The following is a 12,163-nucleotide window of genomic DNA, read 5'->3' on the forward strand; positions in this document are numbered from 1 at the left end:
TAGTGGTAATGCAGTTTTCGCAGTGTTAATGTATCGCCTTTGTTCAAACAGCTAGCAGCCGGGAAGGATAAATATAATAATCGTGGGTGGCGGCGTTAACGAAATGGCAAACGAAGAAATATTTTCTTGCAATTTGCAATCATTGCGCGAGAGCGGCGTACACTCTTCTATACGTTAAAACGCAATTTCCTCTCTGTACGATTATTCAGGCTATTTTACATAATTGGAGACAAGAATGGAGTTGTTCAACATGCAACGTCTGTAATATCGATTCTTTTCCATCGGCGAAAACGCCGAAACGACGTCGAGCCGACAGACTTAAGTGCTCCAATTCTCTTCGAGCTAACCGAGTTTCCCGATATTTCTCTCGGGCCTGGGTTATCATAAACGGACAGCAGCGCCGACGCCAGAGTTTGCATAATATCTCGCGATCCTTTCTCCGCTTCAACGGCAACTTTGCCCACACTCTTTGATAAGTCCTCGCGATACTTAATAATAAAGCTACGGAAAGGCCATCTGTGCTCTCGACAAATCTCGGCTGATCAATCCTCCCGTGTAGCCGTACTTCCAAGTCTCCCTGCAGGGCCGTAGGGAGGATGAAAAAGATTGTTCCATTGTCCTTATCGAAACTTTCTATTCAATTGTTATTTCGTTTCATCTCGTGATACAACCAATTTAACATTTCCCAAAGTTCCATCAGAATATGTCACGTGCAGTTTGTATCGAAAGTTATGGAAGATTTTACTAGGATTATACTTTTTGTCGTCTCTAACTTCGGCAGCCTTCTCTTGAAAGATTTCTTATCCCTTTCGGTAATGAGTTCCGTCGAATAACTTTTACAGGATTCGTTTCCTCTCCGTGTCTCTCGAATAAATTTTGCAAATATCGCAATGAATAGTAAACGTACCAGTTACCACTAAAATCTGACGAGGAATCGGCAAATTGGAAAATAATGCGTAAAAGATTGCGTGACATTAAAAAGTAATTTGCTCCAAGAGAAAGTCAAACGAGAACCATTAACACCCCGAAATGTCAGTTTTCAAGGATCCCCTTTTACTTGGAAATCCCCGTGTCGGTGAAGAAATTCACGAAAACGTATCTGCACCATCAGAGATTCGGACAAGTTTCAAGACGAGCAATTCGAGTGTATTTTCACAGTGGACACCTAGTTTGTCGGTGTCCGTGTCTTCGTTGAACGAAATCCTCTGTCCAGAAGGGATTAGAGCGAAAGCATCCTCGGCAGAGACACACCGAGTGGCAGGTGTTTGACGGAGATCGGTTGCTTAGCAATTCAAATGGTAGCTAGCAGCGACACGGCCCTGTCTCACTCGTTAGCCGCGATGGAAATAAGACGATAAAATGTCTGGAGAGGCGTTTCGTGAGTCGCGTAATGCCAACGATTACGAGCCATTTACGTTCCCGACGAGTCTCGTTTCGGTCGGCTGGAATTAATTGCCAGCTACCCTCCTTTTCGCCACTCTCTCTCTCTCTCTCTCTCTCTCTCTCTCTGATCCCTTAATTTTTTCTCTCGTATTACTCGAAGGGCAACCAGCGCGTAATTTCATTTACCGGTGTGGAAACTGCCGCCACCCTTGCTTTCAATTTTCTCCTCTGTCCTTTCCACTCGGTCGTGGACCTTCTTTGTCTCGTCTGCCCTTCGATTTTTAGTACTCCTTCGTTTGTTTTCAATTTTCTCTGTCTGGACCTTTAATCCGGAATTCTATCAGACTTGGATACGCAGCGCTGAAGCGATTAATTATGAAACTTAATTATAGAACGCGAGCAAAATCACAGTTCGCAAGCAAAATCAGAATGCTATTTATAGTAAACGATGTATGCTTGGCGGAAGAGATATAGCGAGGCCGTAAATTAGAGTATTTATCAGTGACGTTCGTTTGTGTCATATCTCGTGGAAGCACCTTAGATATCAACAGTCATTTGCGAATTGAAATAAGAAATTTCTGTATAATATGAACGCTACAAGGGAAATAGACGATAAGATACGTTTTACGTATGTTCTTCTAGATTTTCGAATTTGACGTCCAAACTCACTAAAATCTAAATCTCATACCGAAGAGATGAAAATGGCAGATATACAAAAGAAACGCGCAGGATGCTAACTGCCGTTTGAATTGCTAGAAGCAAAGTGAACGATACTTTTCTCTCTCTCCTCATTCGCTTCTCATTCGCTCAATTAACTTTACGTTGAATGCATACGGACAATGGTGGGATCGCGTACATACTCTACAAAAAAATCACAAAAAGCCAGAAAATGTCTCGAAAATCGCAGCGCTGTAAAACTTACGAGTGACTATTATGAGAAATTCGGAATTTCGGCGGTTCCACTGTTTACGTCCGAGCGATTTTACGGCCACGCTGTATCGTTATATTTTAGAGATCGCGCAATTTGTTCCGCCGTAGAAGCTGCGAAACAAGATTCACTGCGTGCTCGTTACGTTTCTGTCGCAATTTCATTGTCTTTCCGCTACAGTATATCGCGTCAGCGTTTGGTAATTTAAATAGAACGAATCGGTTTCGGCTATTCGAACTGGCAGCGATTCACACGATCACGAGACGCGTTATTTCGTTTAACAAGTTCTTTCGTTATTCCGTTCCCGTTTCAACGACGAGCTGCAGATCCGATGTAAGCGTTGGCGAGCTCGGCTAAAACCTTCAAGGGATCGAATTTAAGTTCTTTCGACTTTCTCGCGCTTTTCATTCTCCTTTCACGCCGTACGTCGCCATAATAAATCCTCCAACCGCACCAACTTGTTATTTATGTAGTGACTCGCGGTTTCCTTCTCAACGGATTTACCGAAGCAGACGATTCCCCTTTCCTTTCGACGAAACAAACATAAAACGACGATATTCGTGTTCTCGAGACACGATAAAAGAGGAAGCGAACCAATACCAGGGCTGGTTGGTTCAAAAGGTTTTTAGCGAGGTCTGATCTTGTCTACGGTTTACTTAGAATGGACTACTTTGAGCTACAGTAGTACGTGTACTCTTATAGTCAGACAGTAAGATAAATTTCTTCTCTAGCATGTGTACGGAATTGTTTGCTGTTATTGATCGGTCCGGGAAACAACACCGACGGATCGTAAAGGTTATGTAAGCCCGCGATATCCCTAAAATTAGGACACGTTTTAATTGTTATCTCGTAAATTAGGACTACCTTTGACTCGTGTTTCGTATCCGTACTGTCCAGTAATTATCGTTGCTTAATAAACATTCTTCCTCGCAATATTTTCATAACAAAAAGTAGCCATTTAGCTACATGTTCGCGTGTTAAGTAATTAATACGAAGTTTAACAACTCTAATTTATTACAAACTAAGTACATGGCTACGGCATAGACAACAGTAGACAAGAAAAAAACAAAAAGGATTTAAAATTCTTACATTAGACATTTTTGTGGTACATCGATAACAATCCTCTACTTTCCAGTTCTCTACTTTCAGTATACGAGGTATTCCATCTACTTCATTTGGCTGAAATATCTTCGTTATTTCAAGTAATAAGAGAAAATATTAGCTATGAAAGAAGCAGAGTTCCAGTCTTCCTCAAATTCATCGAATGTTTATTTTAAAATACAAAATAATTGGTTTCTCGAGTAATCCATATGTTTAACGAATTTTAATATCTTCTCTATGCTACCATCTATGTATAGAGAAACCATCGTTACCATATTTCATATATATTGCATAGTTTCAAGCCTGCAACTTTTATACGTAACATTCTCGTTTATTATTTGGAATAACGAATGAGATAATAGAGATGAACGCGGCTCTGTGCCCCATCAAATTTTCATTGTTCTCATTGACATTTAACGATTCGTTGTTAAACATGTATACGAACCTGTGACCGAGACAGCTTGTGCCGGGTGCGATTCTGGTGCGCTCCCTCGACGGACGACGCCGTGGGTACGAGAAGACGGGGATTACTTTCGACGTTTTGGGGGTGGTGCTGTAATTGCTGAGGCTGGTAATGGTGGTGAAGATGATGGGGTTGCTGTTGCGAGGGACCACCCCCCAGATGGTGTTCCCCCGTATCCAGCATTTTGCTGCCCAGAGCGTCCAGCTGGGTCAACGACCTCGAACGCACCTGCAATCATACAACGTGACATGATCTTTCCATCACTGTCACCGGAGCTCCATCATATTTCATCAAATATTTCAAGCTATTTATCACCGATCGATCCGTTAAAACGTACGAGAAATACAGCATGGAACATGACTGTTGACTCAGGAGCTACGGCTTGAAAGTAGAACACGAGCGTATTCGATATACTTGCTGTAAAAGTAGAATGCGGCCGTTTGTGGCCAGGCAAACAGGAACAGGAAGAACAATATTTGGATTGAGGAAATGAAAATTGGGTCGCGCATGGTATGTCGTAGGAAGATCTCGTTGAAAATATCTTAACAAGGTAGCTGTAGTAAGTCGAGGTTGCATACAAATTGTTTAATAATTAAAGGGTTCGTCAAATCCCCGGCAATCTGGTTTAGGAACGTGGCAAAAAATAAATTCGACGTCGGAGAAATTTTCGTGCCGCCTAACTGGGTCACTGTCGATCGACCGGTTTACCAGTATCGATCATCCTTCTCGAGGGCCATCGTTATCTCGATCTAGCCGGAGCATTCTTCCATGCTTTTATCTAACCCTTTTTGTTCGTTTATCCACTCCGGTTAGACCAGTCTCGACGCGCTGACTTCGTTCGATCGACCTGTTTCGTGGAATTACTGTTGATTCCACCTCGTGGAAAATGGCCTCGAGTCGTTCGCCAAGCTCTGTTCTCTCACACCATTCGCGGCGAACCGCGAACGAAGCGATACAGGGAAGATGTTAATGGTTTTGCGGCATAACGATCCGATATTGATTTCATCCACAGGGAAACTCGAGTACTAAGTGCAGCGCGTACCGTTTCTAACTTCGAAATTACGGCTGAAACGATACCGGCGGCTCATGCTGACCGAATACCATTGACGCTCGTTCTAAAATCGAATAGCACGCCTTAAAACGATATTGAGCGCCGAACCATCCTCGCGTTAAGGAAATTGCTGTTATTCTTACTTTATTTTATACTTTATTTTTATAGGAAATCCACTTCCTTTTTTCGATCATCGAATCTCGTACGAATTGGTACACGAGCCTGCAGTATCGGTAATTCACCCGTTAATCAAATCCAAATAGGACGAGACGGGGTTGTTTGAGACAGAAGGATATTCAAGCAATTTGCCTTGTAATTTGTCAAATTCGGTTGTAAACAATTACTCTTGGTTTATTTGCACTGATTGTGGCATTTCTAGTCGGCCAATTCGATTTGAAGACTATTGAGATATGTATAATTTTGTATGCTAGACTAGATTGGCCTCGTAGTAGTGACATACGTATGTGAACATAAGTATGTGTGTGCGCGGCGTCTCGAAAACAGATGAACGTAACTGTTCCGTTGGCGGTGTGGCATGGAAGATGGTGAGGCAATGAAAGTGCTGAGACGCGTGCAAATGTATATCGACGAAGATCCTGGGAATCGTTTATTAAATAAATCTAAAACTATTTTAATATGAATTCTAAGTGTAACCTTAGTGTTCCTTTACTTTTATTCCGGCAATTAGGATCCACAATTTTCAACAAAGACAATTATTTATTATGCACTTTTGCAACAACCAGCAGGTCCAATCGGACATTAAATGAAGCAACGCAAGGGAAGATCTGGGCATCGATTGATTGACACAGTGTCATTTTTCAAGAATAAAGGAAGACTTTATACATTTCAATAAGGAAGAGATAAAAAATATTTAATATTCATCAAGAATTCACCTTATCTTTCTTTAATGACAGAAACTGAACACTTCAGAAGCTCGGAAAAATGACGTGAAGAAATTCATCGATGAACTTCATTACTTAACGACATGTTAATTCTATAATAATACTATACCTTCAAATTTGTCCAACTCTTTAAGATATGTATGTATAATATTAAAAAACTGATCTCAATTTGCAGAGATCTCTATCACTTCGTAATAAGAGTGCCATCTAAACGGGGGTCGGCAGATTTACGATGTCTCTGGTTAGAATACTCCGCAGATTTCGATTTGGAATTATATATCGTCGAAATTGAATATACGATGCTGTAAATCGAAATCTGCCGAATTCGTTGTGATTTAGATACAGCGATACGAGTCGCACGACAGTAGTATATGACGTAGTGGGTCAGACGTAAGTAGAGTAGCGTACGTAGGTGTCCGGTTAGAGAAGTGGATCGAGATGATACGTAGTTTGAAAAAGGTATTTCTATCTGTCAAAGGAAGAAAGTATCCAGTCATAAAATTTAAGGAGGGGTGGTGTAAGGGAAAATGAAAAATGTATAGCGCGTCGTATGAGAAGCAACCGGAGGCTGAAGAATAGGGAATAAATAAAAGGTTTCTTTATCAAAGATCGAAAAATAGCAACGGTGGAGAAACGAGTTATGGCTTCGCGCGAGCTTTTCATACGAAACCGGTTGTTAAGATTTACAACAGTTTTTCAAGAATAAGAAGAACGGTCGCTGTAACTGTAAGTCAGAGTTGCAATAAATTAATCGAAGATCACGCTAGCAGTATCGCGTTAGTTACCGTCTACGATAGCACGATTCTGGATAAATCAAGTCACTGATAAACCGATGCACGTTTCTCACGGTGAAAAATTTTCGCTCAGCTGTGTTCATATTTTACCATCTTGCATTCATATTACATACATTCCCGGAGCGCGCGTCTCAAAATTTATTCCGGAATATGAAGTATCGAGGTAAAGGAACATAAGAAAGAGCTGGGAAGACTCAATTTCTTTCTCGATATCGTACGGTTCGAAAAGTCAGGTTTCACTTATCGTAGTTTTACTACTAAATAACAAACTTTTTACACGATGTCTTTGCCGCATCTTCTATCAAAGAAGAGGAAGAAGAAAACGATGACGATGACGATGATGATGTATAATTAATCAGGCTCACTTATGCACTTGCCGAGTAATATCAAAGTAGGTCGAGTAGCTTCAAAAGGCAGGGTAATCAGGCTGTCCGTCGAAATATCCTTCGACTTTTCGACCCTTCGTCTGATCCGCATCAGGATATTCGACATTCAAATATATTCTTGATATCTATTCCATGTTCGCTCTACACATGCAAATTAACGTAAGTCACAACATTCTGGGCCGCTGAGTTAATTAACCCTTTGTCAAACTATTCGTGGTCCATGCACGGAACTTTTGCACACCTGTGTTTCCAGTAAACTCTGCATCGCGTGAGTTTCTCAAATTTTTACTTCGCCCAAGAAAAAAAAAAAAAAAAAAGAAAAAAAAGAAAGGAAGAAAGGGAAACATGAAGAATATTGCGGTGGTAATAATCTGTACGTCTTCTGACGTGAACGTTTCTCAAAGTAACGGACGAGACAAAAGTTACTGCAAGATCCGGAAAGTTACGATGAGCCCATATTACGAAACGTTAGTTGGAGGGTGAAGAACGTAAGGGGAAAATGGGCATTCTGGTCAGACATATATTACAAGTAACGGGACGGGTATTACATCCGCTTGTAACTTGTGACATGTTGCCTCAAAACTTGTTTCAAAGGTTACTTCAAAGCAGTTCCTAGGCACTTTAATAAAAGCAGGACGATTTTTAGATCGTGAAAAAATATAAAGTCGCCTGGCATAGGATATTTAGAAAAATATTACAGTGTCAGTGATGTCTTAAAGTAGGTAGCTTCGTATATAGTCTGACGAGCATATATTCGCAAAGTGTTTTATAAGCTCCATAGCAATTCGGTATCAAGCGGGTCCCAAGTGAAAAATAAGATGGTTTACCATGCCTTCTAAGTAAACATCGTTTGCCTGGAAAGTTTGCGGAATAATTCAATAAAGACGCCAATTTTTTGTTTAAACGAGTTTTATTAATTTCATTGTCTATGCTCGAAAACTTTTTAAAATTAAACATAACTTCGGTTCGTTGCTTCATCGCGGCGAGGATAAAAATTTCACTAAATTAAAACGTCCACTACGTGTCGCAAACGGAATAAATTTCGAACATAAAATGGCGGTAGCTTATTAAATTCTGAAAGAAATTTGCTTCATACACGACGGCATAAAGAACACGATTAGTATTTAAAAAATTATTATTCTGAGCGCTTTCTGAGCAAACCGTGTATATGCGTATAATGAAAATTTGTTATTCGTGTTATGAAAAATATTACTGTAAGTAAACTCCGACGCACATTTTTCTACCTTTTCGACTTTTTACTTACATTTTTTGTTTTCGTGCTGTCCGCACTTTGCTCTCGTTTACTTGAAAATTGCATTCTCATTTTCCTTTCCTCCAACGTTATTTTTTTCATACCAGCCAATGCACAAATCATAGTTTGGAATTTCTACACCTCGCAAATATTTTCCTATATTTTTTACGAACCATTCTTCTTTCTGACACTATTCATCGGACAAGTTGCATTAACGTTGAAGCGGAAAAGTAGAGAGAGACGGGAAAAATGGAAAAATAGGTGGACGACTTTTGTGCAGCTTTTTTTTCTAATAGATTACGCACCCGCGTATTGAATCCCGACCTAGTTTCTACATATTGGGCGTCCATGGAAAAAATATACGGCTCGTTTTTCAAAAGGATCGCTTAACGTTTTTTTTTCCGTGTCTCTTTTGCCGCGACTACCAATTTCACATCACTCGTGCGTGTCCCTCGTTGTTTTTCCAGCCACTGCCGTTAATCTTTGCGCATTCCTACGACACGTTCAATTTCCGAAACCTATTACAGTCGTAGTCATAGGCCAAAGCCTGTTAAACGTTCTGTAATTAATATCGCGGGCACTCGTTGGTAAACGAAACACTGGTGCACTTCATAAATCTCTTTTTAAAAGTAAAAATCGAACGGGGAAGCAGGTGGAGACTTAATGGTTTTTAAAAGACACCCTTTGTGCTGCTACCATTTTTTGGAATGCAGCAGTTGTCGTTGAATGGAAAAATATGGACCCGCCCGAAACTTGTCCCGTACATGTAAAATACAGGTTGCTGTATGCAACCAAATGTAGCACAGTGTTTTAAACTACAGCTGTCTGTCCGCGAAATTGTTGGAATTTCCAGCATTTTGTATCATTTAATTTCTGATCTCTTTTAAAATTTCAAAATCCTTTAAAATGTTATTTATCTATGAAAATTGTTTAAATAGGATAACGCGTTTACTTTTTTCGCATTTGCTTCTTTGGTTTCTGTAAAAGATCAAATATTACTTTCTGCCATCTTCTCTACGATTTAATGTTAAAATCCTGCAATTAACTAAAGCAATTATCGTACTTAAACTATATCTGTAAACTATCTATGGACCATACGCAGTAAGAGGGTAAATCTACATAAAAAAAAGTATAGTAACTTGAGTAATTGCTCTTCAGAACGTCTTGACTTTTTCACCGGAGGAAGGTCGTTTTAAAATATCGTGCGTCGTCGAGTCGTCGTCTTAGTCGAAGAGAAATGGCTCGAAAACACCCCTCAGCTCCGACCAACCTTGCGAACCGCATAGTCAGTCTCGTCTGCTGCATTTCAATTTTGTTTTCCAATTGCCAAACTGTTGTCTGTGCGAATCGATGAAAGATCAAGCTATCCTTATTTCGTCTGAACCGCGAAGAGAATTCGGAGAACGAGGAGAAATGGCAAGTGTAACAAACGCTTAAACAATTAATCAGAGACGCGCGACAAGGCCGACAGTGGCGCGAGGTCGCGAGATTCCATCCCTTTCAGAACTGTACGCTGCGTATCACTCATCATGCGTGTCATTTTCCACCTGCTCGAAGCGACGCGATACAATTACCACGTCCCCTATCCATGCAAACAAATGAAACGGCCAGTCATTAGTGGGTAATAAATGACAGAGACCGAAGCGACCCAGAGAATTTCATTACGCGGATTCTTGCTCCGACTGTTCCCATTTAGGTTCTCGCGTGAAAATTCACCTCCGTGGATGAAACGGGCGGGACGAGGTGAGATATGGAAAGTCGACGAGTAAAAGTAAATTCCACGAAAGTAGGAGAGATAAAGAATACGACGCTAGAAAGGAAAAAGCACGCGATGGCGAGCGAACGATGACAGGAACGAACTGGTCTTAGCTGATGGGTAATTTCTAAAAGCAGGCGAGCTGAGGAGAAGCAACAACGAGATGCGATAACGAGATTCAGCCCGAAAAGTCAAATTGCTTAGAAATAAATACCGTGTAGCATCTATGCAGTCTCTTCCTTTCTTTTCTTTTCTTTTCTTTTTTTCTGGTACGTTGATTTACACCACTTACGGAACAAAAAGACAGGAGCAAATAAAGCCACGAGAAGCGACCGCGATTCAATCAAAAGAGTCAAATGTCTTAGAAAGCACTGTGATTATCTGTGCAGCTTTCTCTTATCTTTTTTGTTGCTTATTTATTTGTTTATCTCGTGGAACGTCGCCTAGGTCGCACTGTCTATTTATCACAGAACACAAATACAAATTCCATAGCGATTCAGTTGCGAGTTTCGCGCGAAATATATGTGTTCTTGAATGAAATATGATGTATTAGAGTCACAGTCCTTTTTGACACGCTTTTCACGAAGCGCATGTGCAATTTCGGCCGTCATTTCGCTCGACGTCGTTTGATAACGCATTTTTTCCTTTTAGTCCCGCGTCGAATTTATCCCAATCCGAGACCTACCGCTGATGCACGTACGCATGCGGGAACGTACAAGAGTGGGCGAGAATGTAAAATTGATTAAAATGTATTGGTTTGATGAAATTTGTCCCATTTGATGAGTATCGCCGGGCGAAAATTGAAACGATCCAGCAACCAAGTTTAATATTAATTGCTTGGATTTTATGGGACTCGTTCTAACTAATTCGCGTAGAAGTTCACGTACGCGTAGTATGCAATCAGAGTCGCGTAATATATTGAAAACGGCAGTTTAGAAAATGTAAACGGAACGACAGAATTTGAGTTTCATTAAAATTCCAGAGGTGTCCAGTGGAATATGTTGCAACAACGTTGATGCGAATAAATGTTTCAGCGAGAAGTATGTATTATAATAATATTCTCTCTAACGAAAGGAGGGATTTTTATTTCTAGAAATATTACTTAATTGTAATGCAACAGCTGGAATTGCTCTTTCTTCTGTTTTATCACGGCATTGGTTCCATTTTCGCCTTTATTCATGAAACTATTCACGAGACTTAAACTTCCATTAAGTTCCCTCAAAATTTCTCCGTTTCCTTATGAGCCTGTAATTCTTTCTATTCTTTTAAAGACAATGTATTTTTACCGTCTGTTTCACTTCGAATTAATAGTCTATTACGAACAATGAAAGAACAGATCAACGAAACGAATCTGTTTTGCATGTATATGTATTTAACTATTACGAGGTGCATTGTTGTATATCTTTCATTTCAAAGACTATACCGTAAAAGAGACTAAACGAGTTATTGCTAATAAATTTCATCTGTTATTTATTACACTATCGTTGAAAGAAAGTTCTTAAATCTATTATTCTTCGCGTATTTAATATTAATATTTATAATAGCTAAAAGTTAGATTGTGTACGTTGAAAACTAACTTCACCTTAGACTATGGCTTTGAAACAAATTTGCCCAAAAATACGTAACGTATAACGATATACACGAGAACAAACCGATGCTATAACAAGTGTAGTTTCAAAACCAATTTAATCCCCTCTAACATACTTTAGCGTGTTTTGAAAATTAAAACCCTAAAACATTACTCAAATACTTGATCCGCTATTAACGCTCCTACAAATAGCTTAGCGGCACTTGAAAATCTATTTATATCTGCATTCAGATTGCGTCGGCTGTTCGGTTAATTCCGCTTTAATTATGATGCTTAAAATACAGCCCGTAATGGTGGCCGATCTAATTGGAAAATAACTAGCCGCGAATGTCAGGAATGCTGACTTTTCTTCGCTGGGTCTGTCTGCGTCGTTTCCTCGACACTCGCCAGGGATCACCGAGAACGATTCGATCCCGTCGACAAATAAAATTTCCACGAGCAGAAAGGAAAGGAGAGATCGCAGGGGGAAGCTCGCTTGGATAAATCTGTAAATTTGGCGGCGACAGAGGCTACCGTTGCCGATTCCCCCGGAAACGGGCAAACTTGTTACGACGTTCAA

The 12,163-nt window shown here is 40.2% G+C and overlaps 1 protein-coding gene across 14 annotated transcripts in view; it reads right to left on the reverse strand.

The window, feature by feature from the left end:
• LOC139993521 (pleckstrin homology domain-containing family G member 5) overlaps positions 1-12,163 on the reverse strand; it is an 85,284-nt gene that overhangs the window by 17,338 nt on the left and 55,783 nt on the right. For all 14 annotated transcript variants that reach the window (XM_072015317.1, XM_072015321.1, XM_072015322.1 and 11 more), the window contains one exon: positions 3,858-4,103. In XM_072015317.1, coding sequence (XP_071871418.1) covers positions 3,858-4,103 — 246 coding nt within the window. The remainder of the gene's footprint in view (positions 1-3,857; positions 4,104-12,163) is intronic.

This window comes from Bombus fervidus, chromosome 13 (assembly GCF_041682495.2).
Source record: "Bombus fervidus isolate BK054 chromosome 13, iyBomFerv1, whole genome shotgun sequence".
NCBI lineage: Eukaryota > Metazoa > Arthropoda > Insecta > Hymenoptera > Apidae > Bombus > Bombus fervidus.